Raw genomic sequence first — 22,879 nt, 5'->3', positions numbered from 1 at the left:
TACTTTTATAACTTTGGTGGCTTAAAGATACCCCAATTTTATTGTAACAATAACTGTACTTTTATTTTGAAGAAATCAATGGTTGCCGAGTTCTCCATATGAACTAAATCCCGTAACTTGTGACACATTTGTGACCCACATTTAGTGTTTGGGGTCTACAAGGAAAAATGGTTGAATACAAAGAGTTGTCAACAGCAAATGAAAGGCCAGCAGTTTGTATCGGTGAGCAATAGTAAATGTATATTTACTTGTAGCCTACTAATTAGGACACATTCTCCACCAAACTATTGTTAAAGGGATAGTTCACCCAAAAATAAAAATTCTGACAAGTTGTTCTAAACCCATATGAAGTTCTTTCTTCTGCTGAACATAAAGGAAGATATTTTGAAGAATGTGGGTAACCAGTTTCTGGTCCCCACTGACTTATGTAGCCTATATTTTTTCCTATATAAGTCAATGGGGAAGTGGGGACCAGAAACTGGTTACCCACATTCTTCAAACTACCTTATTTTGTGCTCAGCTGAAGAAAGAACTTCATACAGGTTTAGAACAACTTGAAGGTGAGTAAATGATGACAGAATTTTGGGTGAACTATCACTTTAATGCTATTGTTTAGCCTACTAAAAGACAGCCCAATGTCTTAGCCCAATATTTTATACAGAGTTGTCAACTATAGTTGTAAAAGCAAACTGTATTTTTTTTTTTTTTAGGTTGGGTAAATAGTCACATGACCAGAGCCTTTTTCTTTGAAAAAACATTTATTTTAATTGTATTTACTTTTATTTTTGTTTGATTGCTTATTTAGGAGGACCGGCATTGTAGCCTACATCGAGCTATTCCAAAGAGTAAAACTGATCCCTAATTATAATAACGTATAGGCTATAGAAATGTGCCTGTACTAATTAGGACATTATTTTCACCAAAGTATAGTAGGCTTATGTTTATGATGTTGTTTACTAAAAGACAGCCCATGTGCGCGCGCCCCACCCACGAGCTTCAGCGGGCTATTTAAAGCGTGTAGACACATCAGAAGCAACTAGACCATCAGTGCAACATTACAGATCATGCTGGATTTATCTCCGGTCTGGATTATTCAACACATTCAGGATTAAAATCAACTCAACTTCATGATATAATCGAATGAAGTAGCAAGACTTCAAGTTATCTAATCAGCCTAGGACTTATTCTTCATTATTATTTTCAAGGATAAGTTATTAAATATGATTCCAGTGCAGCTGATCTCAACTTTGATAGTGGCGTGTGGTTGCAGTGTGCTCGCGGACGCAATGCAAGCTAACTTCACCCTGGAGAATGACATTCAGTCCAGCTTCATCCAGCGGCGGCTGAAGAGCCAGGAGCGCAGAGAGATGCAGCGGGAGATCCTCTCCATCCTCGGGCTGCCGCACCGGCCCCGTCCGCTCCTGCTCGAGAGACACACCGCAGCTCCCATGTACATGCTGGATCTGTACAACGCCATCCTGGAGGACGGAGATCGACGCAGCGGGATTGCGTACTCTTATGAACCGGCGTACACGACCCCGGGACCCCCGATGATGACCCAACAGGACAGTCGTTTTCTCAGCGATGCCGACATGGTGATGAGCTTTGTCAATCTGGGTAAGCATTTTATGATATATCATCTTTAAAACACATCATTTATAAAAAAAAAAGAAAAAAAAAAGTGTCTATGGATTGCTAAAGGAATTTGGTAGCAAAACGCGAATCCTGTAATTTAAGAGTAAAATTTAATATCAGATCAGTTATCATATTGTAATTTAATCAGTTTAGAAAAGAGGATATTAGGATTCTTAGGATTCTGATTCTTGGTGATTCCATAATTTACTCTTAGATTTAGGCTATTTTTATTTTTGTAATGGTTTTTAGGTCAAGCAAAGAACCCCTTTTCATATCAAGACCCATTTTGGTTGTATTGGGTTCTTGAGAACGATGACTCTTTGGAGATGACAAAAAGTTATTTTTGGCTCTTGTTTATTTACATCATAAAAAGGTGTATTAACTGGAGAATGATCCTTTGCTGCCAAAGCCATTTGCTTTTACTTTGAACCTGAAGTGTTTTAGAGTAGAACTTGTAAAAGCATTTTATGGGATTATTTTGTTGCAAAAACACTTTAATTAATTCTACATTTTCATATACTAAACTATATTTAGATATAAATGAGATTATGTAGCCTATGTGATTAGCTCAAATCTTAAATATCTTAAATATTCTTAATATTTAATGTGTTCAGCAAATGACATTGTCTGTCATTTTTCATACAAATAATGTGTTATGCAATAATTCCATTTCAGAGAGATATATTTTTTTGGGTTACTCTTTATTTTAAGGTATTTACATTGTTCTTACTCAAAAAAGGGACTGAGTAAAATTAATTAACCTGTACTTACTATAGAGTTACGGTTAGGGTTTGGTTTGGTTAGTTACTTGTAATTCTGCAAAATGTGCTGTTATTAATATAGTAAGTACATATAGTAACCTTTTTTATTTATTTTTTACTTTCATAAATTGACTTATTCAACAGTTAAATGTATGGCAGCAACCGCATATCCAATTTCCACAGAATCTTCTCAAAGCTCTGAGACATGGGGTTTAATGGGGCTTTGTTTCGCATGACTAGGATTTAGGGAGGCATTTTTTGGAGAGTGCTGAGGGCAGTAGACATGGAGGGTCACATACATCATCCAAACACTCTTGCTTTCAAGACTAGACCTCTTAGTTTGTGTGAAAAGTGTGTATGTGTGTGGTCGAAAGAGATGCTGAATATTTGAAATGCGGGGCTTTAATTTTATTCCAAGATGTGGGCATTAATGCAGTTGTGTGAATTGAAACTAACGATGCAAATGTCTTTGCCAGAGTGTGTATTATTAAGTCCAGAAGGGCAAGATCCGGTCAGGGACTTCCTTGAACATTTCTTATACCCAATTCCTGTCTTTGTTTCCCTTGGACAAAGGAAACAGTATTCCAATGCGTTAGAATTTCATCCAATTAATTTCAATTTCAAAAAATTTCAAAATGACATTTAATGAGTGGGCAGGTGTATGATGTGTTTGGAATCAGTGTTGGACGGGGTGATCGGGCTGGTGTAGCACAGGGTGTTTTCTTTCTGATGACTGGCAGAATAATTTCACCCTGGAACTCACCCAGAACACCCTAGCAACTACTCAGAGCTCCTTAGCAACCATGTAGCAATCAGCTAGAACCTTTGCAACTACCTAGAAATCACCTGAGGAAACACATTTTAAAGGCCCTAGCAACTACCAAGCATCCAGCTTGTCAAGTAACCGCAACCTCCTAGGTAGACATGCTTCCCTTCAAACCTGAAATCTCTCTTCAAACTACCAAATAGTATAAGCACACAATGATTATATAACAACCTTCAAACTTCACACTTCTCTTCAATGTGTATATAACCTTCAAACTGAAGGTTTTTTCAATCCAACAATCTAAAATATTAATGCGTTAATAATTCTGACATTCTTCTTGTCTGTTTTGACAGACTAAGATTAAAACTGGTTGGAATGGACCTAATAAAAATAAAATAAAATACAAGTTTAATTGTTAAAAAAACAAGTAAAATTGAATGCGTTGTCAAGCTAACATCAAAGTTTGCTTTCCAAACTTTCTTTTTCTAGTTTTCATTTACAAAGAGGTTGTGGTTTTCCAGCAACCTGGCTGTGACCTCATAGAGCAGCTTGTGGTTAAAATGACTCCCATTTTCCATGTTTACGTGTTTCACTTGGAAGTTTGACACAGACACTGATGCTCCATGAAAATGTAAAAATCCTCCCCAACCTTTCTTATCAAAATCAAGACCTTTCGCACTTATTTGGCCTGGTACATTTAGACTGGCATGTTTTTTAAGCCAAAAAGGCATTAAATGAATTGTTTGACATGGAACATGAGGCTGCAGCAGTTTACATTTAAGATAAAAAGTCGAACCAAGATTATCATAACCAAACAAAAATGAACAGTGATCCCTTATGTGAATTGTTAATCCAAATTCCCTGCAACTCTAAACTCAAAGTAGAAGCTCGTACAACAAGCAGCATACAAATCGACCTGTTTATGTTCATAAGCTGATTTTGAAGAAAGTAAGCAGATCTTACCTCAGATTTCTTGCCTTGGTATCAAAAGCCGATTAGACCCCCAATTAGTTTTTCAGCCATCTCAGAAAACACATTTGTCATTGTCTGATATTTAGCATTTAGCCTAGCATTGAGACAATAGAATGTTCTCTTGTTAACTTCTAAAGCCACTATTTGTAAAGTTTATGCAATAATTTAATTATCTTTGAATCGTCTTTTGAGGGTTTTTCTAAGCAAATATTGATATATGCGATTGATTGATTGTCATGTATATAATTTGATTAAAACCTTTAACTGATTGATAGCACATATCCCACAACTGAAAAGGCTTGCATCTGCAAGAGTAATTGGTTTAGCTCAACAGAGATTATAACAATTAAAATGGTTTGTTCTGCCAAGTGTATTGGCCCTCATTCCTGTCCTCAGATCAAGAATTAAGTGTTAGAACACATCACATGGTGCAGCATGCATATCTGAGTGCAGATCATTGCATCATATGGTATTTCACATAAATGCACCAAACCTTATACAAGCAATTATTACCTCCATAAAATACCCATGTTTTTTCTTTCCACTGTTTAATTGCGGTCAAACAAATGACTCGCTATTTTGAGTATGCGCATACTTCAGAGTTCTTCCTCTCAGAGTGCTTCACCAGTAACTGTGCTCTCGCAAGACAGTGAGATGTAGGGAAAGACTCAAATGCTTCGCAAACTCACAGATAGGATGTGCGTGAAAAGATGAGGAATTATCATGACTTATTCCCTGCATACCTGCAGGAGGTCACTTGAAAACCTTGGAGTAAGTGGAGGGGTGTTAATCAAGGATGACAGATTGGTTAGCATTGTAAAAACACCACAATACCTCCAGGAAATGTTCTGCTCATGCCACCATCAGACTGGAAATTCTGAGGATGGCCGGGAGGAAACAACACAGGCGTCAAGCCTGTGTCGGCTAAGACTTCATTCATATTTATATATTTTTTTTTCTTTTTCTGCACTCATGGAGATGTTCATGGGTATGGATTAACAGATTCAGATGCCAATTGCCAACAACAGAGGAAATGAGGCCTACCCCATTGAAAATATTTGCTTGGAACTGTTTGAATTTCCATGATGGTTCAGAAGGTTATGCTGGACTGGTGACCAGAAATCATCTTTGGTGAAGCTAGTTGATCCCAGCATCCACAACCCAACATATGCTGGTGATATGGTGGTCTTTTCAACAGGATAGGAACAACCGTTTCCCAGATGTGGTCAACCATGTCTAGAATATTTGGAACAAGCCAGATGCTACACAAGACCTCTTCCTTATCCGGAATTAGATTAATTTACCACAGTTAACAGGTCTCTCAGGTTAGCATACCAAGGAGTCTCCATCTGAGCCACCAATATACCATCTGAATGTGCATGTGTATCCATTACGTATATGTATATGTATATGTGGGGCACCGTTGGTTTCCGGGCCAGGCTCTTAACAGAGCTTTTCTTGTGGTTGGCACATATGTGTGATTGAAGTCTATGGTGGGTGGGTGCAGGGCATGTGGTTTCTCCCCCAGCTTTTCTCCCCAGGGTACCCAGCGCCCAGATCAATCACTGGCTTATGGAAGCAAACATTTCTTTTTTGGACACAGTGATGTGGGTGAGGCAATCAAGTGTAAGCGTTCAGTGTGACTCGACTGTGTTTCTGACAGAATGAAGTCTGGGTATGGTGACTTATGCTGTGGTGTGAGTGTGTGTACTCATTAGTGGGCAGCGGCACTGTGAAGTTGAATGAGACAAAAGCCTGTAGTTTGCATTGAGACCAACCCGTCTTGAGTTTTTAACCAACTCAGCACAGATTCGGACATTTTACATAGATAACTTCTATGCAAAATATCAGTTAATAACATTACATTGGGGGAGTCACTCAACAAGAAATAAATGTGGACTGTGACAAATAGAAGTTAACCAATTAGATAATGATTTTTGTTATGTAATTTTTTAATAATATTTCTATCCACATAATAAGGACAGTCACACTGTGTCTATTTTTCACATTATTGTCTTAAAATAGCTAATATTAATAATAGATTATTGCATGTTTATGTGCAGCTAAATTATATATAGAAATAGAAATGGCTTGACAGTTAAATTACATTTCATACAAATTAACTTCCATTTACTCAATCATCTCCCTCTTTCTGAAGTGGACCCAGATGAAGACCTCCATTTATATCATCAGCACCGTAGAGAGTTCCGCTTTGACCTCTCCCGCATCCCGGCGGGAGAAACCTTGACTGCTGCAGAGTTCCGTATCTACAAGGACTTTGTGCACGAGCGTTATGAAAATGAGACATTCCGTGTCAGTGTGTTCCAGGTGCTTCGACAGCAGCCCAAAAGGTATGTCATTATAAAATACATTCGAAAAAATAATTGTATTTGGCCATTCAGCCCATGACATTGCCAAGAACATTCCTTGTTCAATTGTGCATGATTCAACAGTGCATGATATTTCAAAATGCAATCAATTGCTACTTCTTTCAAACTACTTTCATTTTCGACTGACTTCACAAATCCCTTCTCAACTCCTCCCCTCCAACTTTCTGTTCTATTGTGGAATGTAACACTCACTTTCATGATCCAATCAATTATCAGTGTATGATAGCACGTCTTGTTCTTTCATTGAAAATCTGTTCTATTGTAAAATATGTCAGATACTGGAAGTAAAATGGGCATGGTGTTTCACATTGACTTTAATTTGGATGTGCATCTGTTTGCCCTGGGCCTTTAATGGTTTTGTTATTTATTGTGTCAGCTGTGAGTAAAGGATATAATTTTTCAGATATGTGAAAGCTAATGGTATGTTCAAGTTGGTTGGGTTTTTAATAGAGCAGTGTCTTATGGCCTCTAGTCATAATAAAAAATACAGTGAAATGTCTGAAATGAAACATATGCCACCACTCACACTTTTTAAGCCTAAATGTGGGAGGAATGGGCCTACACACACACAAGCACACACACACACACACACTGATTTGTCTGCCCAATGGTACATGTCTAGTGCCAGGGCTCCCACAGAATTCCTCTATCTGATTTACGGTGTGGCCACTAACAAGCAGTGAGGGCCGCCGCCATTACAAAGCTATTACTGTCAATTATTGAGATGCAAAGTCCTCAGTGGAAGGGAAGTTCTTCGCCCCAGACATCTGGAGAAACACCCCATTCCTCAAAATGATTTCCCCTTCATTCCCTCATCCTTGATCACACCACTTTGGAAAGTTCTGATTGTGTCCATAAAGTAACAAACCTGAAGAAGTCCTCCAGGTGAGACATGCTCAGACAGACTCTCTCTCTTAAGTTCTCCATTGCTTGTCCTAAATTACATGCACACTAAAGCATTATCCACCCCCGATGCACACATTCCCTGTGAAGACCACCCATTGTGAATCATCCTTCCTGCACCTCTCCCATTGTCATGCAGAGACGGTTCGCCCCGTTGATGCGCACAGACAGCAAGGCGACTAGACACCTAGTCTCCTGATGCCCTCAAGGTCTGAAATCCTACCTGTAAGTCAAGTCATTGTTCAGGAGAACCATCCAGAAGCCCCCTGTTTTCATCACCAGAGGACAATCTGATGACTTTTAAGTAACGCCACATTTAATAAGAGAGAACTTTGAGCTGTCTTGGAAACATGTTGTTGCCTGTGCAGCGTCAGTTGTTTTTGATTTTATGGGTCATATGAGCCAGACCTCAAGTTCTTATCTCATGGAATAGAGCTTATTTTGTGTTATCTTTATTTGAGAAGGATAACAAGTTCTGGCATGAGATGACATTTTAGTTTCTCATTCCTTGTCTGCAAAGAAAACCTCATGAAGGAATCATGATGTTAATGCTAATGATGCTCCTATTCGACTACATTATGAATTATGCTTTACATTTACAGTCTAAATGTATGCTTTACAGTCTCATTGAGATATTTAAGGTGTGGCCACATTTACCATTGTCTGGCAGATTTCGTAACAGTTTTATGGTCTCGCAGATTCGCTCTGTGTTGACCAGGAAGCTGCTTGGTTTGAAAGTTACCTATGTGTGAGTTATGCTTCATACATTTCTACCTCACTGAAAAATCCAGCATTTCTGGTCACCAGGTATGTTTTGCATGCTAGGACCTGCATGGGATGCTGGTTTGCTGGTCAACAGCAGAGGAAGCAGTAGTACCTGTGGACCAGCTATGGCTACCAACATGGAATTTATGCCGGGTTTATGCTATATTTTTCAGCAGGGTGCACTATTTACAATAGACAATGAATGGACCTATTTTGCCTGTGAAATTTCGCTAATGTAACTCCACCTTTACTATAAATATATAGACAATTTTAATCCACTACATAAATTAGAAGGTCTAATCATTCTATTTCTGTAGTTAGTGGTGCTTGGTCTTAATATGAGTTAGTTATTTCAACAAACTCACCCATAAACATTAAAGTTCAGCATGTATCTTGTTCCTCACACTTAATGCATCATAAATGATTCCCTTAAACTCATGTGATTTGTTGAGAATTGGTGTGCTACTTTACTACTACTACTAAACAATCTGACTTTTAATTTTCACCTGGCAGACAATCAAACGAGGGGCCCGATTCAAGCCATATCTCGGGACTAGAATGTCATAAAAATTTGGGGGTGGGTTACTACGACTTGTACAGCCCCCATCGCATGACAAAAAAAAAATATTGTGGCCTCAAATTAGAAGCCACAATTTACCTAAAACAAGGAAACAAATTCTTACTTCAAAGCCACAATATCTTGTTTTTTCCCCCTCTGTATGTCATGTGCTGGGCCTTGAAGACTTGGACCAGTAAGCCCAGAACATTCTAGGACCTTCATAGCAACATGTGTTTTTTATTGTTTCAGTCATCATTTACGCTTTTTTTTTTTCGATCGTAGTATAGAGCTATTGACCCATATATGACCTCTTTTTACCCTGCTTAGGGAGCTGTACCTGCTGGACTCGCGAGTCGTATGGGCGGCAGAAGAAGGATGGCTGGTATTTGACCTCACGGTCACCAGTAACCACTGGGTCATAAAACCTGGTCAGAACTTGGGACTGCAGCTTTCTCTGGAAACCGCATATGGTAACTTCAAATATCAAGATATCTTTATAACATAACCTGCCAAACTACCATCCTACCATATGGCAGAATGGTACTTAAAGGGATGGTTGATCAAAATTGAAAATTGTGTCATTAATTACTCACCCTCATGTCGTTTTAAACCCGTAAGACTTTCGCTCATCTTCGGAACACACATGAAGATCTTTGTAATGAAATCTGAGAGCTTTCTGTCCCTCCATTGACAGCCTACGCAAATACCACTTTCAAGCCCCAGAAAAGGTAGTAAAGGCATAAAAAAAAGGAATCCACTTGACTCCATGAGTGCATTGTTTGCACAATAAAACACAATTTACCACTTTATTTACATAATATTAATCTCCAATTTCTTGTCTAAATCTCCAATGTCTTTACTACCTTTCTGGGGCTTGAAAGTGTTAGTTGCATAAGCTGTCGAAAATGGAGAGACAGAAAGCTTCTCATTTGTGTTCCGAAGATGAACGAAGGTGTTACAGGTTTGGAATGACTTGAGAGTGAATAATTAATGATAGGATTTTCATTTTTGGATAGTTCAGGCAAAAATGTAAATTCTGTCATCATTTATTCACCATCACGTCAAACCAAACCTGTACGCATTTCTTTCACCTGTGAAAGACAAAAGAAGATATATATAAAAATAAAAAAAAGTCTCAAAACATCAGGGGGCTCCAGTGTTGTTCTGAACAACAAAAACAAAATTTTGTAACATGAGAACTCATAAGCAGAAAGTCATCATGCAACTCATGTCGCCCTCTGTAGGTGAGAGAATGAACCCAAGGAGAGCAGGTCTGGTGGGCAGCAGTGGACCTCAGAATAAGCAGCCATTTATGGTGGCGTTTTTGAAAGCATCAGGAATCCACCTCCGTAGTGTACGTTCAGCATCAGGAAACAAACAGAGGGGTAACCACCGTTCTAAAACCCCCAAACCTGGTGTTGCACCCAGCCAGGTGGCTTTAAAGACAGCTGAGGCCACAGGTGACACTTCATTGTTGTAGTTTTCAGCCTTATGCATTTTTTTTATTATTTTTTTACCATCCGACATACAGTATATACCATCATACTACCTAACCCTAATAAATATACAGTTTATTAATATACAAATGTGCTACATTTAATTATCCTTCCTCCTGTTCCCTGCAGACGGTGCCAGCGTAGATCCCAAACAAGGCTGCAAGAAGCATGAACTCTATGTGAGCTTCAGAGATCTGGGATGGCAGGTACTGATGAGCTAAGTGTTTCAGACTGCTCTTTTATTGTATGCCTTTATCTCATGTAAACTTTCTCGCATTTCCAGGACTGGATCATTGCTCCAGAGGGTTATGCTGCGTACTACTGTGAAGGAGAATGTGTGTTTCCTTTGAACTCTTATATGAATGCCACAAACCATGCTATTGTACAGACACTGGTAAGTCCCACAATCATTTTTACGTTAAATGAATGGTTAACCCAAACATTTTGTCATCATTTACTGATCAACATGTCATTTCAGTCTCATATAATTGTCTTTCTTACATGATGATTTTCGAATGTTTCGGCTGTTTTTGTCCATACAATGAAAATCAATAGGGTCAAATTATTGATCAACTCAAGTACATAAAGCTCAACTAAAACATCAAACCTCACTGGTAGAAGATTTGTGAGCCAAGGTATTCTAAAGGGCTTTTCACACTTGAAATAGTTAACCCTGGCCATTCTAAACCCCAGTTAAACGGAATCCTGGGTTATCTTGCTTCACGTTCCACACTGCTCATAATTTACCCAGGGTTAATAATTAATCCTGGATATTCATTTAATGGCATTTCACACTGTAAAATCCTAAACCTTGGGTGAACATTCCAATTTGCATATTTGATGTGTCAGTGTCATTGATTGGATGAACACAGCACACAACCTGTTTACATAAAGGCTCTAGCATTGTGCCTCCTCATATAATATATTTCTGACTGTACTATCAAGTTTTTCCTTTCAAAGGAAGCTTTCAAACTATAAATGTAAAAATTAAAGTCTCTTTGTCACACCAGCGGACACATTTTCCATCACCTTTTGACATTTTTCTATAAAATGTTTTATACAACATGCAGTGTTTCTGGGACTGTTCAAAACACAATAATATGAGGTACTTGACTGGTTGTCTGTTGTGAAGCATCTAGCCATAACATTTTAACACAGCATTGTTTCACACTGTGCACGTTTGGGCTCAAGACTGTAAAAGCGGTGCTAACCCTGCTCCGGAGCAGTGTTTCATTTGGTGTTAACCCTACTTCTTAATTACAAGTGTGAAACATTCCTTTACCTGAGGTTAAAAGTGGGGTTTAGAACAACAATAACCTGAGGTTAAGAGCAGTGACCTTAATTAAACCCTTAAATTTGCAGAGCCCTCTTTGGAGTTCTGTACAGGAGATGGACATTATTAATAAAAAATGTATTCAAGTTTTAAACATTTATATAGGCTACTTATGCTCTGCAGCTGTTATAATCATAATTTTTCACTTAAAATAATTTATTTCTCTGGTCTTTCTAGGTCCATTTCATAAACCCAGAAACAGTCCCAAAGCCCTGCTGCGCTCCAACTCAGCTGCACGGAATTTCTGTTTTGTACTTCGATGACAGTTCCAATGTAATATTGAAAAAGTACCGCAACATGGTCGTCAGAGCCTGTGGATGCCACTAATCACTACTTCTGCCCTTGCCGGAGGGATTCATAAAGTATGGAAAAAATACGGGATGCAAATACTTATTTTTTTAGTGACTATCAGGTGCCCAGTGAGGAAAGAGACTCATTACTGGATCAAAACGGGACTTTTCTGTTAGAAGAAAATACCCTCAAAGCATTCATTTTCATGTAAGACTCAAAACTCCTGGAATTGTTTGAGGTTGACCAAAGCTGAGTCAAGTGTGGGGCCTTCTGGCTTTCATTTCGGTATAGAAAGCCAAGTTTGGAGTATCAAAGAAGACATGAGCAGATACAGAGAGCCTCACAGATTTAACCAGACTGATCAGGGAAGATGCAATTGATTTAAGCACATTGCTCTATAGAGTTGTAATTACAAAAAAAAAAAAACACTTGTACACACTATGGCATGTTTTCTGTATATAATTCACTTAAGTAATTTCTGGAAAAATCCTGCCATGACTAACCTTATCAAAAGATCTGAGACCACTAGTGAAAATGCTTGTGTTTTGGTGAAATGAAAATGATTTTATTTTTTTTATATTTCCTTTCCTTTAAGAATTATATTATAAGCATAACAATGTGAGTAAAAAGTTGAATGAATTTGAGAATGTTTTAGTACCTGGTATGTCCCTCTTTCAGCATGATTTAAAAATGTGTGCTTCGGTGGGAGAATTTATAATCTTAAATATTTATTTTTAATTCTACATCAAAATTCGGTTATTTGCAGGTTTAAATCACAGAAATTCCTTGTGGTCGCAGTCTTTTAGACCCCACTGTATTTCAGCACAAGATGTGAGTTAGAAATATAAGTTCTGGGTGTCTGTTACAATGAGTCAAAGCAATATTTTTACTCTTCACATAATTGCACTATTTCAGGACACTCAACAAACCCTTTCACATATGTTCAGCATTCGTTTAAACAGGACTGCAGAAAATATGAAATTCAATTTTGCCTTGGAGTCACTTTGGTTTCATCGCATACATGAAAGAACACATGTTTTCTCTCAGCAGTTATCAGTTCCTCAGTCATAAAAAAAAAAAAATCTGGATTTGGCCTTTTAGGGGCTTCAGTCAAGCTCATAGTTTCGTGTTTACAGCTCCACTGGCAGTTGATTTCGAGTGAATATATTTAAATTACTTTGGATCTCATTCATTAATAATTGTACATACTTATGTCGAGCATAGAATAGGTTCTCATGCTAAATTTCTGTCTCAATATGTGTGTATTTGTTTTGTTCTGACCCCCATTCTGTTGTTGATGAATCCAGTGTCAAACAAGAGTGTCAATCAAGATCCTCTCAATATACCTGAATAAAAACAATAGCACATTATCACAATCTCTTCTATTGGCTAAACAAAAGGGCTTTTCTTAACCAGTTAGTGCTCTTTGCTAAGTTAGTAGGCCATTAGGCTAAGCGGGTATCTTGCTAAACAAAGGCTAACTGAAAACATAAAGAAAAGGAAATGTTGGTAACACTTTATATGAATTATGCTTATAATGAATTATAGCTCTACTGTATTTATACTTATTTATAAGTATTACTATTTTATAAATATATGTATAAAGACTCATTAAGACCTATGCATTATAAGACCAGTTATAGTTACATTTATATAATTTTTTATAATTACTTATAAGTCATGCATTTGCTTTTTCAATGCTCATGCTCATAATCCATTATACACTGATTTGTAAGTATTAATTAGTCAGTCGTATATGGTTACATTGACTTTTTAGTAATTCAGCTTTATTTCTGTCAAGTGAATATATAATAATAATAATAATAATAATAATACATTTTATTTATAGGCGCCTTACATGACACTCAAGGACACCTTGCAAACACAATAAAACAATCAGCAATAATCAAATACTCATTATTAAAACCATGGATACCAGTATTAAAATATAAAAATAATCACATAAAAGCCTGCTGGTCTTAAGGCGCGATTTAAAAACATGAAGACTTCCACTGTTTCGCACATCCTGTGGCAGCAGGTCCCATAAATAAGGAGCTGCATGACCAAAAGCTCGGGACCCCATAGAAGCAGTGCGAGTTCTAGGGAGAACAAGTGTGAGTGAAGATATTGTGTTCTTATAAATACTTGTTGTGAGTTTATAAATGCATAATTGATGGCTTTAAGTAAAATGAAAACATAGGCTGCAATTTTCCCAAAGCAAATGTTAAGAAATTATGAAGATGTGCTCATTATACATTTTTAAGTTGCTTACTTGTAAATGTAATTAATGAACAATAATTCCTGCAATAAAATAATGGAGAAAAAACAACAACGCAGAAATCATTAATACAAACAGTTGAAAACAAGTATCTTTCTTTTTATGTTACATAATAGCAAAACACTGCAACAATATATTTCTTTACAGTGTAATTCCAAACTGCTATAAGCAATACCATGCATATGGCTGAGGAGATATAGATTTGAACAAATCAGAATTACCATTCATGACCTCTAATGCAAACATTAGCCATTAAAGACATAATTGATAACTAATTGGTACAGCAAACAAGTGTCCCTGGAACTTTTTTTTATTCTATCATTTATAAATTAGTGTATAATAATGGATTAAAAAAGCAAATGCATGACATATAATTATAAAAATAATATGAATGTAACTATAACTGTCCTTATAATGCAGTATAGGTCTTAATGAGTCTTTATAAATGTATTTATAGAATAGTAATACTTCTAAATAAGTATAAATGGGGCTATAATTCATTATAAGCATGGGCTTCATAGAAAGTGTTACCGAAATGTTTCATTACTGTAATTATTATAGTAACTGTAATGTAATTTTAAACACATTAATTAACATAAATATCTTAATTAAGAATAAAAAGATAAATGTCATTTCTACCAGACACTAAATAGAGTACACATAAAAAGTTGGATTTGGGTTCATTGGGGACAGATTTCTGATAAGATCTTGCACAACATCAAATCATTCTAAATAAGGGGACATGTTAAACCACAATATTTACCTTATGACAACCTAATGATTAATAATAGAAAGAATCATTATGCAAATGGTAAGTCCACACAGACTCGTGTTTGTCTCAAACATGCTTATAAATCAGAATGAGTTTTTTTGAAAATGTAAAAAATGCAGAAAGTTTGGTTCGATGGGTAGGTTTAGGGGTTAGGGTTAGTGTAAGGGGACAGAATATACAGTTTGCAGTATAAAAACCATTATGTCAATGGAGAGTCCCACTAAAGATAGTGTGTGTGTGTGTGTGTGTGTGTCTGGTAATTCATGTGACTCATGTGTCAGTATTGCAGGATGTGTGCACCTGCAGTATCCGAGTCATCACTTAGCTCGTCCTCTCCTGTGAAGAGTGGCCAAGCCAGCAGGTGGGCGGTATCAGGGGAGAGCATTTGGTTATGATCTGAACATTCGGAATAAATCAAATGATAAAATGAAATGAATAAAACTGTCTAAAGAGGAGGTGATAGATTTTGGCAGATGAAAATGTGACCCGTGCAGCTGTTCTTAATAACGTCGATACAATACAACATTGTAGCGGTTCGTTAAAGAGAGGCTCCAGTGATGGAAAAGATGATTTTCGAAACCAGATGTTTGGAGAACTGAAAAACATTTTATATGCCATATATATATATATTTTTAATGTTGTCCAGGAAATATGTTTTATCATGAAAATTGCAATACAAAAAAAAATCACAAAGTAACCACTTCACATTAATCAAACAATGTAAATGTAAATATTCTATGAAATGAGATGTTTTGTGTTGTTTTATCGGAGGGCTTCTGCTTATGGGATGGACACGAGAATGTTAATGATTAACTCGGCATTAGGAATTACATAGACTCCCTTGTTCAGAAAAGAACACAAGTATATTCCATACACCTATTTACTACCTACAATATCTTTTTACAAATAGTGTGTAAAACAGAACACATTATGCAAATCTTTCAAACAGCAGTATGCTACATTATTGTTACATGCCCTCATTATTTTGCATGTTAAATTCAGCTAGTGGCATCCAGTTATCTCATGAAGTTGTGTGTGTCTGAATGGAAATGATAACAGATATTTTTCCCCAGGTATTATAAACATCTGTGGGTTGCATATGTATACATGCTATAAAACAAAACAATGTATACACTGTTGAGAAGGAAATGATTATTGCATAGGCCTAAATATGCTGTTTATTTGGTCGGCTTTTAGGGGTTTACCAGCATATTACCACCAAGCTACCAAACAGTCCAATGTAGAAAAAACAAAGACTCCAATATCAGATATCGCAAAGGTTTTTTAAGATGGCCTTTATACCAATGTGTGAGCTTACAAAAAATTATACACTGCAAAACATAAAATGGTGGTGGTTGAGGAGAGATTCCCTGACATGATTGTAAAGCGCTTTGGGTGTACAGTAGTACATATGAAAGCGCTATATAAATGCCCTATTCTATTCTATTCTATTCTATTCTATTCTATTCTATTCTATTCTATTCTATTCTATTCTAAAAAAAACTATTGTAATACCCTACTTTGTTGTTGTACTGTGTAAAACTGTGTAGTTTTATGCGTTTTGCAGCCTAACTGAATAAACAACTTTTTGGGTTGATAAGATTTTCTTTTTTAAAATCTTTATTGAAAGAAGTATCTATGCTCACAAAATATTGTGAAATATTTTTACATTTAATGATGTTCTATAATATATTTTAAATTGTAATTCATTCCTGTGATGAATTTTCAGCAGCCATAACTCTTATTATACTAATATGCTGATTTGGCTCAAGAAAACGTTTCTTTTTGCTATTATCCAATATTTGAAATTCTTGCACTCCATTGCGCAGCACTCTGTATGTTGTTAGGATGACAAAGGTATAAAAGTTACATTTATACTTTGGTCTGCCTCAGCGTTCATCAATGTCAAAATGATTGAAATGGCCAATCAAATCAAAGTAGGCGGAGTTTGCAGCAAGAAGCCTCAGTTCAAAAGAGAGTAAATAAAAGATGTAAATATACAATTATTTAAAGGGATACTCCACTTTTTTCGGAAATATGCTCATTTTACAACTCCCCCAGAGTTAAACAGATGAGTTTTACCGTTTTAGAATCCATTCAGCCGAACTCCGGGTCTGACGGTACCACTTTTAGCATAGCTTAGCACAGATCATTGATTCTGATGAGTCCAGTAGCATTTCTTTCAAAATGACCAAAGAGTTTCAATATTTTTCCTATTTAAAACTTGACTCTTCTGTAGTTAAACCGTGTACTAAGATCGACGGAAAATGAAAAGTTGCGATTTTCTAAGCCTATATGACTAGGAACTATACTCTCATTCCGGCGTAATAATCAAGGAACTGTGCTGCTGTACCATGAGTGCAGCAGGCGTAATGATATGACGCAGCGCCTGAAAATAGGTCTAATAGGTTAGACAAACTTAGTCCCGGTCACGTTGGAAGAAGTTACCGAGCTGGGGACTATTTTCAGGCGCTGCGTCATATCATTACGCCTGCTGTAATGTTTACAGCCGTTGTTTTTCGGCTGAATGGATTCTAAAACGGTAAAACTCATCTGTTTAACTCTGGGGGAGTTGTAAAATGAGCTTATTTCCGAAAAAAGTGGAGTATCCCTTTAATACATGACTACTGGTTTACGATTGAAATGTTAAACGACTGACAGTAACATCCAGTGCAAACTACCTGACTTTTTTCACAAATATGGCTGTTTTGAATGGAAAATTTATGCGATTCATATAATTCCTAACTGAGTGTGACGAGACAAGAAATGTTTTACTATTTTAATGCAAAAAAATTTAAGACATGGTTACGGCCTTGCTATAATTACACTGTTGACCCTTCCCTCACCCCACTCTTAAACCACCAAACTTGTCCCTAACCTTACCTGTATCCTACGCAATAAAAGCGTTTTGCTATACAGCATAAACTCAATAAGTACATTGTACCTTTTTTTTTTTTTTTGTGAGTACATAGTAAACCTCATATAAATTGTGACCATAAATCTCACTGACGCCAAACTTTTGAATGGTAGTGTACTTGATTTGGTAACAATATAGTTACTATACATACACATATTTGCAAAAGATGGCAGTTACAATGTACACATAGGCCTACTTATGTATATGTGTAATATTTGACTGTAATTCAGATTTTTTTTAAAGAAAATCAACTTTTTGTTATAATTCAACAATATATAATTCAGCCTTTAGTTGCTCAATCTTTGATTTTTGAAATTTCCCTGAACTCAGGAGCTGTGAAGTGTCTCTTTCTTGATTTATCTTTTATCTGTGGTGTGGGCTTCGGGACCAAATGATGTCCAGCCACTTCAGTTACGTCCTGATTGGTAGGTTGTGATGAAGAAGCGGGCACATGCGTCAGTGCCAAGCACACGTCACCCACCCTTAGTTGGCGGCATTGTAGTCTGCAGGATTGACTTGTGTGTTGAGGGTTACAGGAGGACCAGCCATGCCCACACACGAAGAAAGGCAGCCCTTCACTCACTTCCAGAGACAACTGCAGAAATTTTTAAAATATTTTAAAGAATAGTTCACCTGAAAATGACATTATAATTTAATATAATTTTTACTCCTTATGTCCCTTCATTTATTGTTCTAAAAAAAAGAGATCCTTGGCAGAACACATATTTTGTGTTTCAGAGAAGATGGTTGGAATAGTAAGACTTAATTATTCCTCAATATGCAGCATATCAGGAATCTTTTCTGTCTATGTGTGTGCTTACCTGCGAGTGGTCATGCTCAATCTCCACGTGCAAACAAGACAGCGCAGGTGTGTGTGAAGGCGTAATCTTTAACACAGTGAAACGTTTCAGCATCAGCCCAGGATTTGATTGAGCACACTGCTCCAAATCTTCTGTCCTTAAATCCTCCACCCGCTTCAGTCGACCACCCTCAAGCTCCACCAAAGAGCCTTCTATAAAGCGACGGAGAATGCATAGGGCAGAAGAGGAGGATGTAGAGTGTGTGATGGTGTTCGATAGGTGGTTGTGTTTTTCTGCATCTCCTCTCCAGACCAGTAGGGGGAGCTCCTCTCTTGTTTGATTTTCACCTTGCCACTTTGATCCTTCAGGCACTGCATGAGTAGAACAGTTCAAATCAAGCGGCTGATGATGGTTGTACTTTGTGTTGTGTTTCAAATGTTTTTTATTAGAATCTGTATAAAGTAGAGAGCCTAGAAGTGGGTTGTTTTTCACATAATGTCTCTCACTGTCTCTTTTGGAGCAGATTCTTTGACTTTGTGGTTCGTGGTACCAATGTGAATACTTCGATCTCTCATTTTGCATGCACATTTTGACTTCCTCATTTGGAACATCTCTTCTTAGAACGTCGCTAACAACCCCTGTATAGAAATATGAAGCTGACAACGGGTCGACTTGTGGATTAGGCAGCTTTCTGAAACCTTGGACAAGTCCATGTCCTACTCCTGGAGTTAAATAACTCCAGTATGAAGTATCCCTTCCAATACTATGCAGCGTATTTGGGTCAGTCACAAGTAATTTTGATGAAGGTGGCAGATATCTACTGTTAGTAGAGTTCTGACTCAGTGAAGAGTGGATCTGATTCGCTCCAATAACACAAGAGAGGTCAGGAGCCACAGAGCCTAAATCACACCTGTAATTATACAAGTTAAATGCATCTGTGACAATGTCAGGTGTGGATTCCCGTACATGTCTAGGTCTTCTGAATAGTAATTCCTGATTCCAAAAGGGTGAGGGGGTTTTAAAAATGTGTTCAGATGACTGTTCGTTGGAATTTGGTAAAGAATTCCATTTTTTTAATTCTGAGGAGGAACTTGTATTTCTTGCCATGAGCACAACAAAGATTGCACAGTATCACATTTGACATTAATTATCTGTTGTCCTCCTCTTTCTCTCTTTAAACGTCTTGCTTAGTGGTTTTGGAGATATGTCAATAACTTAGTTTATGAATTGTTTATGGTGTAAATTTTCTTATGGGGAAGATCATTTAAGATGCTTTCAGAATCTTAGGGCATCAACTCTTAGCATTCAAGGCTTTGATAGTTCTTTGAGTTGTTGTGATGGGTAAATTGATTTAGGTATCAAAGGAGACTTATGGCATCACACTAACTGGAGAACTGTTGGGTGGTTTCCAGTGCTAAGAATTTCTGAAAAAACAAAAAAAAACAAAAAACAAAAACCTTTAGGCAACAGATACAATATTAAGTCTTAAAAAACCTCTGTAAAGAACATTTTTAAACTTAAATATGCAGTATATTGTGAAGTTTACTATTTTATACTTTTAGGAGGCACATTCTTTTCGAATTTTACATTTAACATTAAAATGACCAACTGGGCACCACACGTTTACTAAATAGACACTTTATTCGTGCAGTAAATAAATAAATATTGGATGACAATTGTGCATACAATTAGCACATTTTCTACAATAGCAATGACAATGGCAATTTTAGCTTTTGTGTAATGCCGCATTCACGCCAGTATGTGTCAGTATAAAGTCTAAGACCACTGTTATATCAGCAAATGAAAAAACAAACAAAAATGACTTTAAATTCAACATAAAATCAAATATGACCCTATTTACTCTCATTATTCATCAGACCATGTTATTTCCAATTAACAAACGACTTGTAAAACTTTTCTTAACTTTTATTAAAATGTAATAACTAGGTCTTCCTCTGAAAAAAGATTGAGGAACCACAGTTTATTTTGTAATCCCTCCCTCCAAATACCAGATTCCAACTATTTTTCATGATCTAGTCAATTCAGAACATTGTCTTACATTTTCTATCACTGAATATCCTGTTTAACTCAGAACTACCTTCATGGTAAGGTAGTGTTGTTTTGATTAAAAAAAAAAAAAAAAAAAACGGCTTTATTGCATGGCTCTGTCTTAATGTTTCCATATATCTCCTTTAACTGCCAAGATCATTTCTTTTTTTGTCCAAGTGTAACGCTGTGGAAACAGTGCTCTATACTTTACAAGTGCCTCTTCACTAACAATTTGAAAACTTAATGGTACACTAATAACAGCATTCAGCACCAGACAATCTGCCTCACACCATCTTTTAGTCTACAAACTTCAGTCTGCCCCCGTCAGGGCTTTTCTATGGCTACAAATTGTCCATAATAACAGTGCATGTTTGACTGCTACAAGGGTTAAACGTGAAATAACAGACAAGTAGGAAAGGTTTAAAAACACATACTGTTTTGGAATGAAATGAATCAAGAACAACTAAACATTAGTTTGATCTAATTTCTGAATGGGATACAATCTGTCCTTTTCCTTTGATTTTGAACCCAAAATGTTGAACTTATGAACGTTTTCAATTCCCACGCTGTCAGAAAGACATACTTATCACATATTATCACCTGATGGACCTGCTGAAAGAGGTATTTACCTATTCAAATCCCCCAGCTCTTTATTCAAATGAAATGACCTAATACTGCCATTCAATATTTATAGCCCTCAATCTATACGTATACTTTAGAACATAAAGAGACCATTTTTCAATAACACCCTCTCAGGCAATACTGTACAAAACATCAGCACCAAAGGGCTTATTTGAATGAGGGATATGCAAATACAAGAATTGCTCATTACGGTACAGCTAACAGCTGATTTTTACATGCAAAAGTGAATATTTATCATGGAATTAGTGCTAAAAAATAATCAGAATTGCATAAACCACTGAATGATCTAAAATAATCCTTATCAGTTCTGCAATTTATCCAGAGCATGATTTATCTATTCTATGCTGACTTCAAAAAGAAATTCGAGTTTTTTTTTTTTTTTTTTAAAGTGTTCCATCTACATAGCAAGGACAGCACATAACCACAATATACCTTGCATATTGTTAAAGAGGAGGTTCTGGCTCTGGTAATATCATACTTCCCTCTAAAGCTAAAAATGCAACTGTGCATTACATGCAAATTAAATAATGTAGGCTGACTTACGAAAGCGTTATGAAATGAAATAAAAATGAAATGAAACCACTAAATTGAACTATTTTTAAAATAGTTTTAAAACAACAACTTGTGCTTAAATATATTCACATTACAGCAAATAAAAATTAACGTTTACGAAACAACATTTTACAGTGCTAATTTCTGACTGTATAAAATGATTTCTCAAATATAAAAGAAGTACTACTGCAACCAAAACACATTATTAAAGATTTATCTTACCTCTAGACACCCCTTGCTTTACGTAACATAAGGGCCTGTGCTGATGAAATGCTGTGCATCCAGTTGTGATGCTGACTTGCATATAAACTCTTATTTTCATTCCTCCTACTCTCTCTCAGTCTCTCCCACTCTCCTCTTAACTCTGTCTGACGCTGAAGCTTGCTCTCTCTCTCTCTCTCTCTCTCTCTCAAATGTGGCATGCATGTGGGGTGGGAGGCATTAGTTCTCTTTAGAGCAGTTTTTTTCCTTGTCATAGTATGAATGACAAACAGGTTTAATTGCAATATACAAACTTATGGTACATTATCAAAAATTTTGATAACGATTAAGATAGCAGCCTAATGGCTGTTGAAATAATGTGAAGAATACTGAATATGCCTAGTTTTAATCGGCTGCCTCAACTGATTTACACAGACATGGCAGAACAAATTTAAAGAAATGGAAAAAAAGCTGTAAGCTTAATATTAACCAAAAGTTTGATATGACAACAAATCAGAATAAAAAAAAAAAAAAAAAAAAAAAAAAAAAAAAATTTCATTTCATATTAGGACCAGATCTGTAAAATTTAAATAGCTATTAATATTTATGCGAGTGTTGTTAAACTCATCGCGTTGTTCAGCGAAGAAATGCTTTCATACCCGTGTGTGTATAAATGTGAAATAGGCCTACTTTTAACATAAATGTTAGTTGGTGGCCAAATGCACGTGAGGGAATGCAAACAACGCACTCTTACGACGACCATATCTCTGAAAGACAACATCGCTGAGTTGAACAGA

At 36.5% G+C, this 22,879-nt stretch overlaps 1 protein-coding gene and 1 long non-coding RNA gene across 2 annotated transcripts; one reads left to right on the top strand and one right to left on the bottom strand.

The window, feature by feature from the left end:
• The first annotated feature begins 1,035 nt into the window (after positions 1-1,035).
• Positions 1,036-12,284, top strand: bmp7a (bone morphogenetic protein 7a). The gene is made up of 7 exons (XM_084395809.1): positions 1,036-1,617; positions 6,293-6,485; positions 9,079-9,221; positions 9,996-10,211; positions 10,377-10,453; positions 10,531-10,641; positions 11,758-12,284. Exons 1-7 carry the CDS (start codon positions 1,221-1,223, stop codon positions 11,905-11,907), a joined length of 1,287 nt encoding a protein of 428 aa, XP_084251935.1. The 5' UTR covers positions 1,036-1,220; the 3' UTR covers positions 11,908-12,284.
• Positions 12,285-17,605: 5,321 nt separating this feature from the next.
• Positions 17,606-22,214, bottom strand: LOC311281598. Its single transcript, XR_014625827.1, has 3 exons — positions 22,104-22,214; positions 18,660-20,062; positions 17,606-18,433 (listed from the first exon to the last, which is right to left on the bottom strand). It is a non-coding gene; the product is annotated as an uncharacterized lncRNA (long non-coding RNA).
• Between the last annotated feature and the right edge of the window lie 665 nt (positions 22,215-22,879).

Source organism: Rutilus rutilus (genome assembly GCF_951802725.1).
Source record: "Rutilus rutilus genome assembly, chromosome: 22".
NCBI classification, from domain to species: Eukaryota; Metazoa; Chordata; class Actinopteri; order Cypriniformes; family Leuciscidae; genus Rutilus; species Rutilus rutilus.
The sequence above is the reverse complement of the archived record's forward strand: the minus strand, read 5'-3'. Positions and strand labels throughout refer to the sequence as shown.